Source organism: Lathamus discolor, chromosome 1 (genome assembly GCF_037157495.1).
Source record: "Lathamus discolor isolate bLatDis1 chromosome 1, bLatDis1.hap1, whole genome shotgun sequence".
Lineage (NCBI taxonomy): Eukaryota > Metazoa > Chordata > Aves > Psittaciformes > Psittacidae > Lathamus > Lathamus discolor.
In genome coordinates this window covers 146,267,264-146,288,251 of record NC_088884.1, presented here as the reverse complement: position 1 = coordinate 146,288,251, position 20,988 = coordinate 146,267,264, and the positions used below count along the sequence as shown (strand labels likewise).

General features: G+C 43.6%; 1 protein-coding gene across 1 annotated transcript; it reads right to left on the bottom strand.

The window, feature by feature from the left end:
• Window positions 1-1,552: 1,552 nt before the first annotated feature.
• LGI2 (leucine rich repeat LGI family member 2) lies at window positions 1,553-20,988 on the bottom strand. The gene is made up of 8 exons (XM_065699648.1): window positions 20,816-20,988; window positions 20,656-20,727; window positions 18,306-18,377; window positions 15,047-15,118; window positions 14,418-14,489; window positions 13,144-13,313; window positions 7,853-8,017; window positions 1,553-5,484 (listed from the first exon to the last, which is right to left on the bottom strand). The coding sequence occupies exons 1-8, from the start codon at window positions 20,986-20,988 to the stop codon at window positions 4,667-4,669; spliced, it is 1,614 nt and encodes a 537-aa protein (XP_065555720.1). The 3' UTR covers window positions 1,553-4,666.

Genomic DNA, 20,988 nt, shown 5'->3' with positions numbered 1-20,988 from the left:
GGAGAGATGTGGATTTGATGGATAGACTGTCTGGTGGATAAGGAATGGGTTGGATGGTCCCCTCCAGAGGGTAGTGGTCAATGGCTCAATGTCCAGATGGAGACATGTGGTGTCTCTCAGCGGTCCATATTAGGACCAATACTGTTTAGTATCTTCACCAGTGACATAGACAGTGGGATCAAGTACACCTTCAGCAAGTCTGCAGATGACACCAAGCTGTGTGGTGTGGTTGACTCACCTAAGGGATACAGTGCCGGTGAATATCAGTTTAGAAGCCCACTAGATCACCTAGCCAGCAGTTTGTTAAAAAGGGGGCTGGACTGTATGGGGAATGCAAGAGGGGTTAAGGGGCTGGCTTCCAGGTGGTGGGAAAGCCCCAGTGTTAGCAGTTCAGCTCCATTTCTTCTGGGTTAGGGTGTGAAAAAACGAGTCAGTAATTCCTGTCTCTGAGCATTGCTGCCAAGAGGGAGCAGTGGCAGCAGCTCAGGAGTGAATGGGAATTAGAGGGGAGGAGTGGGACTCTTACAGCTGTTTCGTACACATGTGCCTTCAGCTTCACCTTTCAAAAAGACCTTACTTGTCTTCCCCTTGAAATCTGCAGAGCAGTGACCATCCCCACATTGCTCTTTGGGATGATTTTCTCTTTGTCTCTTGCTGTGACTTTCAAGGAGGAACGGAAACTTTCTGAGGATGAAGGTGATAACGGGTGGAAAAGCATGTTCACCTAGCAAGGGCAAAGAACCAGGAGAGGGCAGGTGGGGGAAATGGTGCTGATTTGAAGCTGTGATGGAGTTTCAGTGAACCACACCACAAGGGCTGCTGACTCATAAAAAGGTGGAATTCCTAAAAGGAAAGCAATGATCCCTGAGCGATTGCATCCCCTTATGGTATGTCAGACATGTCTTTGATTGCACAAGCTTATAATTAGTTACAGAGATTTACGCTATTTCTGAAGAAAGAAGAGGAAACAAAAAGAATTATTCCCTGGTTTAGTGACTAGCAGGATCAATGGATAATGCTTAAGGGTTGCTTTAAATAAAATGTATTCACTGTTGATGTTTATTTTTGCAATTTCAGAGTAAATGCCAATGATTCAGTAAAATTTAACAAATCTTCAGAGATCCCACTGCAAAGATCTGAAAATCCAGGAACTGATTTTAGGGCTTGGTTCCTAACCAACTCCGCGTGCAAGAAACCCACTGGAGCATCTTAAGTATCTTTCGAAATTTATTTTGAAAGTTAAGATCTCTTGCGAAAGAAACAACTGAGTTTAACCGAAAATGGTAGTAATAGCTGCATTACATACCTGCTAACACTAGATGGGGTGCAAGGAAAGAGTGAAGGGGAAAGCCAGGGAACCGCAAACCTTGGATGTCCGACCTACCTCAGGCACAGAAACTGAATTTAACTATGCGTAGCAGGGCTTCATCCACGTTTCCAAAAGCCAAAACCAATCGTAAATAGACAAGGACCCATTCACCCACCTTGTCCAACCCTCTGGAAGTGTGGATCTTCACCCCACGGGTATTTTAACACTCACAGCACACGACTGTTAGTCTCATTAACTACATTTTATTCATATATTGAAAGAGTACATACATGTGTCAGTAGCATTGACTGCATCAGCTCCTCTTTACTAAAAAAAGCTCAATGTATATACAGCCTTAAAAAGCTCCCACTGTAGCTATCACACTGTATTAAATCTATGCTTATATAAACTACTGTTCTTTACATAGTTGCATGTATTTTAGAATACATTAAAAATTACAAGGTAGCATGTTCTTTTATCCTTTCTCACTGTCCTTATGGTCTAACAGTTTCAATATGTATATGCATAGTTAATTTACTATTCAAACCAATTTCTATTATAGAATATAGGGCATGGAAACAAAACCGTTGTTGCGTTTGGAAAGGCAGAAAGTATTCTTGATGCTTAGTGATATCTGTTGTTATGGTTGCATCCTGCACCCTTCCTTGGGAGCAGGAAGCGCAGAACATGTTTTCTGAGCCCCTGCCTTTGTTTAATCCTGTGAAACGTACCATAACCTTTTCTACATCAGCTGGTGCTTTTTACCCTCCCTCTTGGCTGCTTTGACCTTCTGTGCTAACCCAGCAAAACAGGAGGGACAGTGCCTGACGTCAGGCTCCTCCTGAAGCCAGGAGGGATGCTGAGCTGGCCTTTCTGGCCAACCAACTCAGCTACTCAGCAGAAGCGGCAGCCTCCCACAGAATTCATTTCCCTCACTTTCTTTTTCTGGTCCCATGTGAATGAGCTGGAATCCTGCGCATCACTCTATCCTCTTTATTAAGCCTGTCTCTGCAGAGACCATTTTAATTCAAGCTGATAGCCAAGTCTCAAAATCCCCTTGGCTCTTGAAACAGTACAATCTCCTGCTATTTGATACACAAGCCCTTTTCCACCATCCTCTTGCTTCCCTTCAAGTAAAAATTGCCAAGATCCAGTTTCCCTAAACTAGCTTTTTAGCTCTGCCTGATGCCCCTTGCTGAGGGAATGCTACTCACAGTGAGCCCTAAAAGAAAGTGCTGGCATGCTGAGAAATACCTCTCCTCATCAGAACATCTGACTCTATTCAAACATGTATGCTCAACAGAAAAGCAGTAACAAATTCTTCCTGCAACACAAGTTGAAGAAACACTGCTTGCCAAGCATACCCACTTCAAAAAGTAAACTGGGAACAGGGTAAGAAATCTCACTCACTGGCAAACATATGAATCATCCCTGTTGGATTTGTTAGCTTAATCCTAGGAGAGGTATTGCTAAAACCTACTGCAGAGGCTTAGTTTGCATCTACTGGTCTGACTGAACCACCAGAGCTGAAACCACATTGGGAGGCCAGTACTCAATACTTCAGATGGCTGGATGGGCTAAATTGCCAGTGTAATAAAAAATAAAACCAGGACGAGCATCTCCATAGGGAAAACACAAAGATGTCATTTAAAAACAGAATGAGTTGGGTCTGACAGACCAGTAATAATTTTATTTCATAGGAATGAGGCAAAAGTTGGGGAAGGCATGTTGGACGTTGGAGAGCCTATAAGAACATCTCTATTTGTAATAATAAGCCATGTTTCACATGTCCGAGGCAAAAATGTAAAGCTCACTCAGCACAGAGATAGCCGTGAGTATGAAGGAATAAAGGACGGTTTCTTTTGCTCTGCCTGCTTTATGCAAAGCCTCCCTATTTATTCGAGGCAGCAATTCAGCAGCAAGACATGGCAAAACAACCTAATATGCTAAGTGGTATGAAAACTCAAAGAAACACACTGTGTAAGTGAACAAACAAGGGCTCTGATACACAGTTTTGTTGGGTAAGAATGGTAGAGAGTCCTTCCAGGAAAACAGTCACTTGCTGTTATCCCGACAGAGGCTTGGCGTGCCAGGACTGCCCTGTTTAGGATGACTGAATGCCTTAGTCTGTATCCACCCAAAACACCAATAGGGCACAGTGTGTTTACATTCTCCAGTTTAACTTTCAGTGGGTTGGCAACCTGGAAAAAGGCTGGAGCCACCATGAGGAAATTCTTTCTTGAAGGCAAGGATAGCTCTAGCCTGAAATGGTTCCTGCTGCCTTGATTTCAAAAGACTGCGATACTGAAGTTGTATTTAGACCTCAGCCAGGAGGATTCCCCAAATACAGCTTGTGATGACCCAAACCTCAATTTATTGCTTGTGAGTTGTTCTGAGGGAGCACTGGAGAGTAAATCATCTCATGGCATGCAGACGAGCTACAGCATGGAGTGCATGAATGTAGATGTGTGCTTTAGGCTAAGCTTCAGCTGTGCTTTCTAGACTGAGAGATCACAACATACTTGTTAAAACACCCCGGAATCTACCGGGATCATCAGAAAAAAATATATTAGGGCAAAATGACACAGATTTCTGCAATACCCATTAAAACAGAAAGTGGGTGGAGTTTGTAGTTGATTCATTCATGGCACCATGCAGACCTGTTATTTTCTATGTATGTTAAGACTTTACAGTCCAGAAGTGAAAAACTCTTCCTTTCCTAGCTACCCAGTTACTGTGGGCTGAGCTACTTGTTACACATTTGTTGCTGAAATAGTGAATAATGGAAGAAAAATGGCAATAGATTTTGACTTGCCCTTTAATCTACAATGATTTAAAATGATGCCTCAGACTTACTATAACCACAAAAACAGATTTTGAAGATAGGCCTCAAGAAACCAAAATAAAGTATATTCTGGAACGTTACTGTTTGCTTGTGCAATTCATCAGCAATCACGAAGAACTGGCTCTGGTCTTAAAATCATTACTAACATGCTTGTTTAAGAGTCAAGATAATTTCTATGCTTTGTATGGGGTCAGTCTTCACTTTCTTTATAAGACGCTCAGTTCAAGGTAGTTTTCTGGGTAAAATGGAGACCATCCTCTTAGATGTCAACATTAATCCTGATGTACTGCACTCTCCTCCGAATGACTGCAGATTGCAAAGAGTCTTTGAAAAAGGATAAAACGGACATCCCATGCAGTAACCAAGTAAATGCAATCCCTGATTAACACGCAAGTTTGAAAAGTTCAGAAAATGTCATCACACTCCATAGGTGCACCCTGGTTTTGGAAATGTCTCTGTTGTTTTGTCTGTGTATAAATGTCATTGCACATGAAATTCACTCCAGCAGCTTTTCATAAACTCAAGTCAATGATGACATGTTCAAATATTTGAGTGTTTCCTTTAAAACTAGAGGCAAAGAAAAAATCTCTTCGATCCGTTGACACGGCTGTGAAAGACCGTGGCGCTTGCACGTAGATTTCCTTAAATAATCTGAAAATCTTCTTTTCACCATCCCACTGGTAAATCTGGGAGAAGGTATAGTCACTTCCCAAAGCTAGGTAGTAATTGTTCTTGAAGGAGAAAGGCTGCAGTGTCATGGCCCCTCGGGATGGAAGAGCCTGTATCTCCACAAACTGCTTGCTATTCCATTTCATAACTCTGGAGTCACCAATGAATCTCGTGAGTGTGATGTACAGATTATCCTGCATCCTGAAACTCTTCACAGCCAAGACATCTTCCATGTTGGGGATCTCACTGTGTGGAACAAACTTTTTGGAAGCTTTGTTCCACTGGAGTATAATGGGAACCTGAGAACGGCTAGAGAGGATTAAATGTGATTTCCCATCTATATCGAGAAACTCAGCATCAGTGTCCCTGAACCACTCGTGAAGAGACTGGTATGAGTAAAATCCTTTGTTATTCCACTTGTACACTGTTGACAAACCTGCTTTAGAGCTATCTGCTATGACAAAAAACATTTCACTGTCTATCTCAAAAAGCTCTATATCATTGGGCTTGGAAATGCGAGATACTTCAATATCCTGGAATTTGACAAACTTTGTCCAGCTTTCATCATACTTGTAAATGTGTGAGCCACCAAAGAGCTGTGCCACCACCACAAACACTTGGTCACCAACAAGAATGGCTTTACATCCCACTATGGACTGACCTATTGCCCAAAGAAAAAAGAAAGCACATACATTAGCACAGTACAAAGCACCCTTTAAACCACAGAGAGATTACCACATCACCCCTCTGCCTTTTTATATCTGCACCATCTGATAATTTCGTCTTCTGCTACATGCCATCAGAGCTTCTTTTCCTGCTTTTTTTCTCCCTAGGAACTGGAAAGGTGACTTCAAATATTGAAAATGTCACGCCCTCAAGGTGTGCAAGTATGATGTACCCCAAAATGCTAATTCATTTTTACCCAGAATACCTTTTCTTTCTCTGTTTGTTCACACACATGCACCCTAATATTCAAAACAGTTACTGAGCCTGAATTTCATTATTCCAAAATGACAAGACTTGTTATCTCATGACTCAGCAGGAATCTGAAATTCTCTTATTCTTGGAATGTCTATCTTTCCATCTTAACCAGAAGAATGAAATATAGTCTATTTTTCTTGCTCTAAGAGGGCCAGAGTCAGCTTTTTTCTACTGTAAATAGAAATATTGATGCATCTCATGGATATATCACCTGACAGCAGGAGAAAAAGATAAATCTGACTCTGTTGCTTCTATTAAGTATTATTGAGATTATGTTAAACTAGAAATATTTAGGAATATTGTGATTGCCAGATTAGATCAGATCAGGTTATGGTCTATCTTGAGAATGTCAAGTCACTGTACAAGAACCACACCAAAAAAGTAACAAACACAGCCAGCCTGGGATGATCTACCACCTGCCCAGTGTAGGAGAAGTGGGATCCATCTCAAGTACTGTAACGCACCTGCAGCATAAACTTGAATGGCTGAGCTGATCATCAGGGCTCCTTCTGGTCTAACTTTATCAAAAAGCACTCTAGAGGAGACTTCACCTGGCCTGTATATGTCTCCTTTTGCAGAGGACAGCAATGCCTATTATCTGCATGTTGACTAGGAAGGCAATCTTGACAACTAGCTCAACTCTATAAGCCCATGTTACAAAAGGCTAAATTCAGGTATTCAAATGCCAATCATACGTTTACAGCACATATCTGGCTCTTGAGCTCTACAAAACACCCTTTAGGCTCTGTCCATGTCCCCTGGCAAAAGTCTCTCACTTGCATTTCACAGTCCAGAGCTCAAGCTCAGACCTTCTAGGAACACAGGATGGGCCTTCAAGAAACAAGTCTGAGCATGCACACTGTGTGTGGAGCTATGACACAGGTACCCAGCAGAAGTGTCTCCTAATCACATTATTCACAGGAAGGTGACTGGAAGACAACTTGGCAATGACCCAAACTCTCAATTCCATTTCCGGAGCTTTTCTAGAGCTCTGTTAGCTCTCTTTGGGCCATCGACTTCTCAGCTTTCATTCACTGGTACATATCTACCCCTAATCTACTAAACACAATGAAACACAAAAAAGGCAAAATTTTAATTTCCAGTATTTCCTGAAGGAGGGGTAGATCTTGTAAACTTTCACTAGTGACACACAGCTGACCTCAGGAGGTAGGTGCTTGCTGCCTTTGTAGACCAGATGGGGATGCAGCTCACTCTTTGTTTCCCAAGATGCAAGGTAAAAAATAATTACACGTAACAAGGAACATGTGGGAAGGAGAGTCCACAGAGAAATTTAGCTCCTGAGTCTCCAGAACCAATAGCCTGAAGTAGCTGGGAAATCACGCAGTGTGTAACAGCTCTAAAGACTTTGTTCCTGCTGTCATGGTGTGACTGAGCACCATGAGTGTCGGTTAGGGACAGAACAGTTGTCAACATTAGAAAATCACCTGGCATCCACATGGACTTTTTGTTTGATGAGTAATCTGGCCATGATGCTAATTAAGCATGTTTGTAAATGGAAAGTAAACATGAAAGCTTTACAGCACATCTCTCTAGGCAACAAACACAGTTTAAGTATTTCTATGTCATCTTCAGCTGTAAAACATGCTTTCCTCTCCAGCCCATCCTAAAAGCATCCTTCAGACCTACTTCCTTCTACATGCGGTAGACTATTTTTATATTCTACTTTGTAGGCACTTTAGCAAGAGCAAGGGCTCCCTCAGCTTGCACTGTAACCCGCAGTGTGATTCAGGCAGTGAGTGCTAAGCCAGGCCACAGCACGACATTCACAGCAAGTGTTTGTGTCTTCAGAACCATTTACAAGATCAGACAAAAAAAGCCTAGTTTGTGTGCCAGAGCTAAGTCAAACGTGCGTGTATTAACAAGATGCGGTACTCCATGAGGTCACTAATGTCCAAACATTACATGCTTTAATCTGCTAAATGCAACACAGATTCAGAACAAAAACCATCAACTGGTCCCATCTATGAATCTTGTTCTTGTGAAATGCCAACAGTTCATTAACAATGGGAATCCAGATGTTCATATACCTGTGATGTTGTCATAACTCCTGAAATTCATTTCAATGTGATCCCACTCCAGCACCATGCAGTTCTCCATGCTGGGCTGTGCAATAGCTACGAACACATCATTCTTTGAGTTGAATGTATCCACTGAAACTGACTGGTAGGGCAAAATCTGGTGAACAACAAAATCTAGAAACATACATTTTCAAAAGTTAGGATACATCTTTACTGGAAGCACAAAGTGGTCACTGATTATAATGATTTACACTGAAAAATCAGCAAAACAGTCTGGATTTTGTGTAACACTAGCATGGAAGTGTCAGTGCTCCCATGAGGCATGCAGCAACAGGGGAAAGTGTCTCCTGCTTTAGGCATCATAAACTGTCCTCTCTGGAAATATAGTTGCAGAGGAGATCGAATAGGTAAATAGTGGCAGAAATCAGATTTTCCATCTAAGCTGGCTGGCATTAATGAAATTAGGGTATTGAGGGAGAAGTCTATTTCCCCACAGCTGGAAGGTGCTTTCCCATCAAGTGAAATGGCCTTGCTAGAATCACTGTCAAGCTGAGAGACAGCAACTTCCAGCTGAAGTCCAATAACTTCTTAAGTCATGTAAATTTAATCACTAGCAATTTGTGTTATGCTAAACCAGGCAGAAAGTGAAATGGTATCTGAAGTTTGCCTGGGGATAACCCCATTTTGGCTAGACCATAGACAAAATGGAGTAATCAAAAACTCAGTTAACATAACGTTTTATGGGGCATTGTAAAGTAGTTTAGGCATAAAATACAACTAATCTTCAAATTACTATCCAGCAGCAAACTTACCCTAGACACTAAGACTGAGGAGTTGGAGTAACTTGTAAAGACTGAGTGCAACTCAAAAACTCAAGATTTTTTCTCAAAATCTAAGTGCATTTGTAGATTTAATTCTAAACTTCACCCAGGGCTAAGTCAGCAGTCAGGCCAGAGCCAGTCTGGGGCAACGTGAGGACACTTGGATCTGACCTTTGGCCGGACAGCTGGGGAAGGTCATTATTACCAGAAAAAGAAAGCAGTATAGCAGAGCTGACAAAGAAAAGCCAGCACTTGGGTCTAGAACACGGCAGCAGTGATGTATGGATACAGATACGTAGAAAAGGAAATGCATCTTCTGCTACGATGGTGTTTCTCTGCAGAGCGACACACCGCTGTTTCAAGCTCCATTTGCTACATGTTTTCACCATGCAGTCCTATGCTGGAAGGGCCTGAGCATCCAGGGATTTTGGTGAAATGGTAATTAAGTCCTCACTCGAGTCCCTCATTTTGGTGCATTATGAAATAATTGTTTTTGAATGAAGAACCCTCTGTCTCTGCATGCTTGAAAGCCTTGCCCTTGAGGAGTTACACTACTGAAGAATAAAGATAGATGACTGCCATTAAACAAACAGAGCAGATTCTACAGCTGCGAAAGAAATGACAGTCTCCATTTTTCGAGGGACTATCATAAATAGAGTTTGGGCTTGATTCATAAATGTTTGTAAGAAAACAAGAAAGTTGTCTTCATACTCACTGGGAAAACTAAAAGAACTGGAGAAAGCTGACACTGAAGTATGCAGAAAGTAAAAGTAAGTGATAAGTCAGGGAAGGCAGCTAAGGATGGAACAACAGCAGATACAGTCACTCAGAATCAAAATATTTTTTAAATCTTAAAAAAAACCCCGAGCCAAAACAAACCAAACCAAAACCCCAAACCCCTAATCCTGAAAAAGACATCTCTTGAAATCTGAACAGTTGTGAAACACTCTGGGGGAATCTGTGAATTAAAACAAACCAGTCTGTCTGTTGATACTCACTGCTCATTCAGAAATGATACAGTGTTAACACAGCTATTTTTACTTGCACCTGTCATTTGGCTCTTTATATCACTGGATGAGTAAAAATGGGTAACAAAATCAGTCATAATCAGTAAAAAGCAATAAATGTTGGTTTTAGCACCAGCTGGAAATATGAGACTCTAACGTACAACAGGTTTACACAGTAAAGAGATGCTGCCACATCAGGATTGCCAGCATTGCACGTCTTGGAGGCTTTACTTAGTTTTACAGGCAGGTCCACATACCTTGTTTTAATTCTAGAAAGAGCTTGTACAGTAAATATAGTGTGTGTGCATGGAGGGGGTGTTCCAAAATTGTTCTCTTTGAAGCTAGATCAGCCTGCAGTGGAGAGGGAAGAGGATGCAGCCTTCGCTTCCCCGGTGCTGCTGGCTGCCGAGTCTGTTGACCTCTCCTTCTAACCCTGATGCATGATTTTACTCCCCCTGACATGCTTTTAACACTGCTTTCTGTTGGCTGGGAGCTGGGGTGGTGTGTCCCCCCATCCTCCAGCCACCCACTCTGCCTCTGCTCCTGCTGCTGAACTGGCATTAGCCATCACGGATGAGGGACCCACCTCTCTTGTTACTGGGCTGATTTCCCTTCCACTGCTCTGGCTGATCCCAGCACACAGGAGTGCTGATGCTGGCAGAGCAGAGGTGGAGCGCACAGAGAATGCTGGAGGACATTAAAGAGAAAGGGGAGCAATGATCTGTTTGGGCAGCAGCTCTTAAACTGCACCCTGTGACTTGGTTCCTCTCTCCTCACATCCTTTGTTCCCTACAGCAGAGACTTCTACCAGGACCTGGGTGTGCTGTCAGGGAGCATTAGCCATCCATTCCCATCTCCCACCGCAGCAGCACAGGTGATCTCGCACAAGAGTGAGTACAGAGCAGATAACTCTTAATTTGCAATTTCCTTCCAGCCCATGGGGAAAGAGAGAAGACAATCCCAGCTAGGTAAAGAAAGGGGAAACCAAGCTCTCAGAGCTCAGTGAGATGATCCCTGCCTGCAGGCCTGGGCAAAGCAGGTCCCAGGCATGCACGCAACCTGTTCCCAGTGACTGTGGGAGAGTGAGGCCCACTTCCCAGCCTCCTAAACATAAGTTACATGTCCCCCACTGTGCTTATAGCCACAGCACAGCCCCCTTGCACACTGCTATGGGACAACGACAGGAAACAAAATGAAACAGCTTGACCTGCTTCCATGATGTAAGCCGTGAGACACGGGAAAGGGGGATGTTATCACAAAAAGAGTTACAAGGGCAGATCACCAACACTGTGAATTGCTTTCTCTGTGAAGAAGCAATAGGAGCATTTTGTTCTTTGTCTTGTTTTGATTTGTTTTTTTATCTGGCAGCACCTCTTTCCATTTCTCCTCCTGTTACCATTGTACCAGTTCAGTGGATTCAATGAACCAATGAAGCCAATGAGATGCATGTTTTACCAAGAAAATGGCTTTGTTACCATATCCTACAACCAGTCATGCTCAACACAGGGTACCAGAGACCAGAAATAATGGAAAGTCTCATCACATCTGGCAAAGGAGGGAAATACAGTACTGAAGACCAACATGAATGAAAGAGGTTTGCAGAGCACTGCTCATCATTGACTGGGAAAGGAGACTACACACAGAATATGGTACAAGCCTGAGCCTGTGACTAGTCAGTTCTCAAGGAATGAATATGGACATATTTATGATCCCTCTGGATCTGTGGAAAGCAAAGGCAGAGAAGGAAAAAGCAGACGCGGCCTGACATCACAGACCACCAAGGGCACCATAGCCCAAGCAAGGTAACTTCCAGTTCAGTGCAGGGACATGATGCTGGCTCAAACATGACACATTCCTGAAAATCTGCATTTCTACTCTACTGATCTGTTTTGTCTTTTACAGGTAGTTCCTGCATGCACCTCTTGGCACTTTGTAAGGATGACAGAGATCCATGTCTTCCACACCCTCCACTTTCACTATGCACTGGAGCTCTGGGAAGCCTGCTGCTGCTCACCCTCAGGCCAGAGGGGTTCAGCACACAGCCTTCCCAGAGAATGACTGGTCTGAAAATGCCCTCTGCTATCTGAAGAGTGTACTACAGCTACATGCTGTGCTGTGAGAGCACTCCTCTGATGGCATCTGAACAAACACTCAGCTGGCCAATCCTTGCACCATGTTAACGTCTTAGATCCCCAGCAAACTACAGCATGTGAAATTACATTCATGCTTGAAGTAATTTCACCTACAGCAGACCAAGGAACTAACATTAAGGGTGAATTTTGCCTGTGGCAACCTCATAGTTAGGTTCCTAGGTACAAAGAGATGACAGAGGGCAGGTAGGTCAGTATAGGTGTGAGGACTAGGTAGATAAGGCTTGCTCATCTGCACCATTAGTGCTGTGCAATTGCTTAAACCAGACTGCAATGAAATAAAGCGACTTTTTACTTTGGCATCTCAGTGACTTGGCAGACACAGGAATGTAACTTAGGTACCATTCAAAGCTACACTGCTCTCCTGGTTTTGACATCCTTTATGCAGCAGATTACCGTGCTTTACACCTGCTACTCTTCTGATGTATTTCTGAATTTCGAGTTAATTCTCTTTTCCCTTACATATTGCCCTTGAATTACCATTCCCTGTCATGAAACTTCATTTTACATTACTAGTAATCAACTTTCCTATTGTCTTTTAATAGCAATGACTTGATGACACATGAGAACTTGAACGCCTCTGGTATTACTGTACAGAAAAAAGGCGGAGTGCTGACATCATATACATGAAAGATGAAAAACAATACTCGCAGCTGATATACTCAGTTATATGATGTGACTACATTTGAAGATAGGTAACTGCGGCTGTTCAGTCATAAAACATGAGCATAACCACATGCAAGTTTCTCCTCACCTCTTTTAGCATGCTTTACATTACCTAAAATAAAAATCAAGATCCTGAACAAGACAGTAGTGAGAATATTATTGGACATTTCCCACAACTTAATGGAGTTCCATGAAGAACAGCTGGCAGTATTGCCACCACTTTTGATGCTATTAAATCGTGGCCTATTGAATAAAGATAACAGATATAGCCACATTATTTTAACTTCTTTTCATTGCTTTCTGCGAAATACAGAGATTTTGGGAAGCTCATATGCCATAACTATTTGGCCTTATTCCAGATAATAGAAAGCATTCTGTGATGAAAAGTAAGTCACAAAGGTAGTCATAATCAAGTCTTTTGGAATATGAATAGTCAGAGCTCTTCTTCCATTATAATTTAATCCAAATAAAAACTTGGTACTTACTTTGACTTCAAAATGTAATTTTCCCATTTTATGCTTGTTCTTGTACTTGGTAGTGCTTTGTATGTAACCCTTTCCTCCCCCCAGGTCATGCTCACAAAAGCAAAAAGGTATTGTCTAAACTTCTGATATTTAACCATTTGTAGTGTGCTTAGAAATATACATTCTGAATACCTGTAGTGGTGCATTCATAATCAAAACTTGTCACATCATTTAACTTCTTATCCTGATATTCTGCTGGACCAATACACAGGACATCAGAAACAGTGGAATTTGTCATCTTTAACCACAAAAACAACCACTTGGCTTTGCAGTCACACTCAAATTTATTTCCCCTTAAATCTCTAAAAAAACACACAGAAATAAACATATTTGAAAAGGTTGATAGCAATATGGATACTACAGAACTGTTATCACCTTGACATGCTGAATTTAAAATTACCTGAGTAGCCTTGAATTGTTTCTGAACTGAGAACAGGGAAGTTGCTTCAGTTTTATTTGGACTCTCTTACTATGAACTCTCCTTCACTAAGTGTTGTCCTTGGAAAAACTGTTTCTATTTAGGAAATAAGCTCACATATAATCATAGTAATGGAGCTCTGTGATTCACGTGTAAAGTCACTCACGTTTATAAATTTTCATAGGATTAGGGCTGTAATGTAATAAATCCTGACAGCCTGGTTGTCTGCTGCAAGCCTCCTTCCCTCCATCTACTGCTGACACTGACAAATCCCATTCCTTCACTAAACTACTCCAGTACAACTGGTTGACAGAGTGGCCTTGCTGGCACCATTTCTGTGTTACATTAAAATACAGATGTAAGGCTTGTATTTTTTGAGTCGCTGCTGATGTGTGGTCAATTTAACCTTCCCCTACTAATGTATGTGCAATTTCAGCACTGTACTTGTTCTTCGATCTCCTGGCAATTTTTGTTGTTTACAATTATACTTTGCTGTCTGGGAGAGCTAGGCCAAAAATAGGGGAAGCTGACTATCAGCTCAATTATACAAGACAACACTGACAGTAAGTCAACAATGTGCTACAACTACATAAAAACAAGAAAAAAGGTGTTTTTTTTAAATGAATGCCTTTCACTAATATAATCTCAGGGGATGCATGCACAATAACAGGAAAAAATGTTCAGAGAAACTGTAGTTTTAGAATTCGTTGTCTCCCTTTCCCTAAAAAACAATTTATATGAAACATCAAAAAAGAAGTACAATAATGCAAGCTATGTACAGCAGCATGAGAAACAACAGTGATTTGAGAAACAGCAGTTATTTTAGAGGAGTCTAGCAAGTAAACAATTTTAAAATTAGGAAAGCTAGCACAACAAAAGGCACACGTCTTTCCTGTGCAGATATCAGGTACAGCACCACATAAACCCAGAATGTAAAACTCAAGAGTGACAGAATTAGGCAGCCAGCAGAAAGATTCTCATTACTTACAGCTCAATTAAAGAATCTAAATCACTGAAGACATCCCTCGGCAGTGCTTTGAGATGGTTATTGGCCAAAGAACTAGGAAAGAAAGTTAGAGCTTAGTACCATTGCTGTCTGTTGTCTGGCTGACTCATTAAGTCTGAGCTCACCTACAGTTAGAACTGTCCAGCCACTGGCATTGTTAATAGTCATAAGGAACAGACACATATTAATTATTCTTATTCAAGAATGGAGATTGCTTGAAGATCATGTAAAAATAAAATAAATACATAGAACTTTTTTATTGCCTAGGTGCAAATGCAACACACAGAGCAATCACTGAGCATGCTGAAGAACCAGGACTGATAATCACTAGTACACAGTGTGATGGTGCTAGCGGTTCAGCATCCACGGGCAGCAGCTGCATCTCAGCACAAGCTGTGAGTGTGCACAGGCAGCCCAACACGCCACAGGGCTGCTCCAGCAGGAGTTCTTTTAAGGCCAGTTTTTAATTTGAGGGAGGCATGCTGCTGACAGCAGGAGGAAGCTGATGCATGGAGGGGAAGAGAGGTTTTCTCTGTAGCAGAAAAAACAGTGGTCCCCCCGAAGAGTTTTGTTCAAGCAGAAATTACTCTACCAAGTGTTAAATAACTTACAGGTGAGTCAGGTCTCGAAGGCCACGAAAAGCATTTCTTGAAATGGTTTCAATTTTATTTCCTTCAATGAATCTAGGAAAACAAACAAACAAACAAAACAAGTCTTTTAAAAGCCTTTATTATTAGCATCACCAGTGCTTTAATCTATGGCCTCCAAATGCAGCGGTGGCAGCCCCTTCAGACTTAAAGGTGGGGAAGTCTCAGTGGAGCTTGTTTTCCCTTTACCACTTTCCTTGAGTGGACTGCAAGTAATGATGAAAGTACCAGGCAGCAAAAGGGACAGCAGCATGTGACACAAACATCCAGCAGAAGAGGAACAAAACAGACATAGCAAAAGACATTACTCCTCTGTTGGTTAATCCTCTCAGGGCGTGTTGTGTGAGGCAAGAGACCTGTGTAGAAGAGATTTCTGAGGTGGCCTTTGAAAGCTGAGGTCCTACATTCCTCTCACAAATCACCTGCACTGTAACACCACATGGCAGCACAGAAGTGCCAGGGCTGCCTGCGCTGAAGACTGACACTGATGGGCAGCTCCTGTGGTTGCATGCACTGTCTCACCTCGGCACCCACAGAGCCGTGACATGAACCGTACACATACAAAGCCTGCGTAAATGGCAAGACCAGTGTCTTGTTCTTGGTGCTGCAGTTCAGCTTCCTCCAGCCAGGACACCACCTCTGCAGGGTGCCTACCTGCACACAAGTCACGGCCCCGTGCACTGGGGGAATAATGACAGGCAGGTACTGATTCCAGGAGCATGCTGCTCCTCCTGACTGCATGTCAGCATTTAAAGAAAGCGTTGATATTTGAGCATTTTGACCCCCGAGCACTTGAGGACACATCCCTAAATACATCATCAGCCCTGCAAAGCAATTGCAGCCAGGTGGCCATCAAGATATTGCATGGTACAGCAGTACCTGGATGAAGACAACTGCATGCTGACTTTATAAAAGGTTTCACGAGATATAAATGTCTCACTTCTTCTATACATCCTTGTTTGCCTTCCAGGGAAATAGAGGAAAAATGCTATGAGCCAAGGTCTCTTCAAAAGAGAGTCAAGATGGGGATGTGGGAGATGCCAAGTGCTCTTGGTTCTGCTGTTTATATATATGTATTATATATATGTATTATATGTAGCCAAAACCCTTCATGAAGTGACTGGGACCCTGACTGCATGCAAAAGGTGCAGATAAGGAAGTGTTGTATCTACACAGGTGTCAGAAGAGGTTCAACTGTTCCAAGGCTGCCTGGGGACATGAATTCAAATCGCAAAGCAGAGAGCCAAACTGCCTCCTGATACTATCATCAGCACCTGGCATCCCTGCACAGTGCCAGCTCACCAGTCCGTGCAAATAAACATGGCTTCATTGCACACACTGCAGCAAGATGATGCAAATTTGAGCTGGGACTCAGTAATTTGCCGGATTCCTGAGTCACCAAATCTGGCCTCAAAGGGATGCTACCCTTGGAATGACACTCTGGTCATCAGCAAAACTCCCATCTTTATCAGACCTGTCTTATCCAGACTGTACATGGAGCCAGAAAATTTAAGGGTGCATTGAATGCCATTGTCTCTGCAGGACACAGAGGGAGGTATATTATCTATATGTATATATCTGCTGTGAGCACTCCCCAGCAGCTCTTTGTTTGGAGACTTAGCTTTGTACATAAAGAAACTTGTTATTCTTGTTTGTCAGAGAGGTTTTCTTATTCTCTGTAAGTCTGATCACTGGTAAGAGAGAGGCACGAGTTACAGAAGCTCTAATGTTGTTACTGGCTCCATGGCCACAAAAACCCAGAGAAAGGCCACTCGCACCCGATTCCCAAAAGGTGAAGGTGTGATTTGCTGGGAATAGGAAGCACTCTGTGGATTTGGCAGGGAGGGCGACCACAGCCATTAACTGAGGCCACTTGCTCAGCTGCTGCTAAAGGAAACTCAAACTGTAAGGCTTTAGCAGTCTTCATGCTGTTCCCTGGCTTGCAGCTGACAACCAGGGAAAGAGATAGCCCCTTTGACCAGCAGAGGAGGGGCAGGACTTTCTTCTTTCAGACTGGGGTCTCTCTGCACTCACCAATGCAACCAGGACAGCCAAGTATGCTCCTGGGACAAGCTCATCAGCACTTGAAAGCAAGTAATTCATGAAATCACACTAAAATGGTTTTCTTCCTTTTTAGAAACATATTGAAAATTACTTTTTTCCCTGCAGACACATGGAAAAGAGAATGAGTAGGGAGTTCACTGTCTCTGAAAAATCCTCTAAAATATCCGAATCATGGATTTTAGAATATACCATTTACCATTATCCTCTATTTCTTGGTCTTCAAATTCCAGTGTCAGCTGCTCCACACATATCAGACTAGTAAACTTGAATACACCCCACCTTAACACCTATTTGTCTGCACTCAGTTTAATGAGCATTGGTCTTCCTCTGGAAAAATACAGAAGTGTTTTCCACAGCTACCTTTCAGAATGAAAAGGTGAGTGGAAAGAGGAATTTCTTTCAGATCATATTCCAAGTTTCAAACATACCAGCTCGTGTCCGGTAACACAGAGAAATGGCAGTCCTTTGGAGTATGAGGTGAGGACAACCTGGTACCAGGGATAATACTTTTTTAAAAATTAAAAAGGGTGACCTAAAAAAAAAAAAATAAAATTGGGAAATGAAGATACTGTAAAATCAAGTAAGTGAACAAAGTAAAGGAGAGTTAAATGAATACAAATAATAACTTAAATAATTGCAATAATCTATATTATATGAAATATATATTTATATATTCATATATTTATAATTATTTATAACATAAAGATAAATGCCACGGGCATTAAATGGGATAGCAGAAAAAGAAGGTGAAGTTGGAAAAGAAAGAAAGTTGGGAGAAGAGAACGAGCCAGGCAATCAGGGCTGCTCTGGGCAATACATAGATAACCTGCGACTCCTCCTCAGGCTGCCAGCAGGCCAGGAGAGGCTTTCCCACCTCTTTCCTGAGGTGGCCCTGTTCTGGAAAGCCAAGCCAATGCCTTTCAGTGTACTGTGATTGCCACCTCGCATTCACGGCTTACTTTAAAAATCCACTTGCAACTTCCAAGAAAGGGTGAGCCACTGTAAAGAACACTTGCACAGGAGCAGAACATAAATCCTTTATCCCCCGTGCTCCTGGGAATCACACTAAAGACTAAGACTCCACAGCGGGAATCTTGGCAACTTAACAAAACATCTTGATTTACAAAGGACAGGGCAAGACATAAAATACCAGACTTACAGGTATTCTAGATGGAAGAGACCAGCAAAGGCGTCGTCTCGTATAACAGTGAAGGAATTGGAGTTTAGCAAGCTGAAAATGGAGAGCAGGCATTAGGAAAGCGCATTAAAACTTGACACGCTGCATTATGCCCGTTGTGTTTATTGCCCATGACCAAACTAATCTTTCTGACTTGAGCCCATATTGCCCCACCAGTGTAGCACATATAAACCTCTGTGGAATGGCCTATTAAAAGAAAAGAAACAAACCAAAGGGATAATGTGATGCTAGTTAATGTCCACTGCTCCCCAGGAAAAATGCTCACTGTGCCATCCACCACGGTTAAACGCAACCTGACCCTCGACAATCTGATCCCCTGAAAAGGACAAGAAATAGCAAAACTACTTATTTGGTCTAAAAATCAAATGCTACTCAAAAGAATTAATTTTTGGAAAATCTCTGAATTTTCCAAGTGAATATGTCTCCATTAATCACTTTATTAGAGAAACCTCTTAATCCTCTTTTTGTCTGGTTTTAGGCATTTTACTAAAATTAATTTAGAAGACTAATGAACATGAAATGCAAACTTTCCCTGTGATCCTTGGTTATTATGCTAATGTTAGACAAATACTCGCTAAATTATCCCAAAGAAATCTGACAAAGATGCAAGCTGCCATTAAAAATAAATCCTTACATTACTCTTTTACCATGGCTACTGCCACAGAGGACACAGGAAGTACCCAAGTGATCAATTATGCATGTGTCTCTTTTGCATTTAATCATTCTTTTTTCTCGTGCTTGAAGGAAAGTCACAAATTACACCAACAAAATCTGTCAGGGCCCAAGGTGGTGGTGGTGACGCCAAACCCTTCTGGCTCCCATGCCTGATCTACCGCATAAAGTGACATTAGCAACTTCTGATTTTTTCAACCTCTGCCCCACCACCCCACACACCCCAATGTCTCCTCCCAAAAATCTGCTACAGCTAAGGAACAGGGATAACTTTCATGTGCTCTTCCTCCCTCTTCTCAGTACCGCTACCCAAAACAAGCCAGATTCTCCTCATCTTGAGTTTTCCACCCATGGTTTCTCTCAGCCCACCCTTGGGTTCATCCCTTCCCAGCTGGCACAGGTCAGCTGGTTGCCCCCATTCCCCAGTGGGCAAAGTCCCTCTGCCCTCTTCCTGGGGCTCTGTGCGGGGCCCCATGGCCCACAGGCAGTCGGGTTTGGGACTGGTGCCATGCTAAAGAAGGTGCAAGCCTCCACACCTTGCTCTGCCCACTTCTCCCCAGTGTTTTCCATGGGATGCTGCTCCTCCAGATAGTGAGAGAGGCCTTTGAGTCAAACGAGGAGGGGTGCCCAAAGACAGACCCTAACATTAGCAGAGGCCTTCAGGGACTACCTCTTGCTCAGACCAATTTTAACACCTAGCTCTGTGGTGAGAGCTTAGCTTGGGTGCCTCGCACCTTTTTGCTCCAGTTTTCTTTGCAGTGTGCCTTTTCTTAGGGAGGAAGCTTGTCCTTGTTGCGGGAGGCATGGAGGGTCTGCCTGGTATCGGGCATCACAGGCATGCTGAACCGATCTACGCGGGGCACGGATGAAGCGACTATCAGAGAAACAGGCAGCCAGGCTCCCGAGGGGATTGTACCGCACTCTGTGTCTGTGCCTTTCCACTGCTGCCTTCCAGGACAGCTAAATTAAGGCAAGTTTGGGTAAGCTGCCTGAGCTGCAGGCACACACCTAACTGCAATGGGCACAACCACGCGAGGTGCCCAAGGTCAGGAAGGAGGGAGCGCTGCAGAGTGCCGGAGCCGGACTGCTGGCCCCCGGGACAGAGGCCCACCAGGTCAGAAGGCATCCAATGGAGGGGCAAGCCTCCAAGCTGGACACCGAAGCCCAAGTCATGCTGCAGACGCCACCAGCACTTCATGCACGGAGGCTGTGCACAAAGGCTTGCTTTCCTCCAAGGAGCGTCCCAGCAGCCTCTGCTCACCCCCGTCGGTCGCTCCAGCAACGTCCCAAAGCCAACGCCAGACTCCTGGGCACGAAGTGAGCCGGAGTGAGGCACCACATGAAAACTCAGCACTATGAACTTATTAAAGCTGGCGGCGTGGGAGGGTTTATATAACAGGGAACTTGGGGTATCATAAAACATTTTGTCCTCCTTCAGTAACTGAGCACACACTTTATGAAGTGGTTTATGCACGGAAAATGCATCCCTCTGTTATGAAGCAGCAGCTACAGCACGGGATGCTGCACAAGCTGGGAATGTCCCCGTTACCCCCCGTTCCTACAAGGGCACCCGTAACTCAGTTTAGGAGGCGCAGAAAAAGTGCTAGCCGGCCGCTGCCCTTTCCAGTGCCATACTTACAGCAGCTGCAGGGAGGGCAGGTGGGAAAACATCCTGTCCTTGACTTCGGCGAACGTCCCGTTTACCAGGCTCCTGTCAGGAGAGAAACCACCCCTGAAGCGGGGCGGCCCCGCATCCCACGGCCCCGCACCTCCCGCCCCGCTCCTTGCCCCGCACTCACAAGGACCCCAGGCCGGCGGGCAGCCCGCGGGGGGCCCCCGCTGCCCCGACGCACAGCGCCGACTCCCGCCAGCAGCTGCAGGGCGGCCCGCAGCGCGGCGGCCTGCGCGGGGCCGCGGGCAGCGGCAGCAGCAGCACGGCGCAGAGCGGCAGCAGCCGCAGCGGCACCGCCAT

Excerpts from the sequence above, each read along its gene's own strand:
- LGI2 (XM_065699648.1), bottom strand. The coding sequence starts at position 20,988 with ATGGCGGTGCCGCTGCGGCTGCTGCCGCTCTGCGCCGTGCTGCTGCTG. Across the intron at positions 15,119-18,305 it reads CTCTTCCATCTAGAATACCT|ATTCATTGAAGGAAATAAAA; the intron begins GTAAGTCTGGTA and ends TTGTTTTCCTAG. Across the intron at positions 8,018-13,143 it reads TTATGAATGCACCACTACAG|ATTTTGTTGTTCACCAGATT; the intron begins GTATTCAGAATG and ends GTATGTTTCTAG.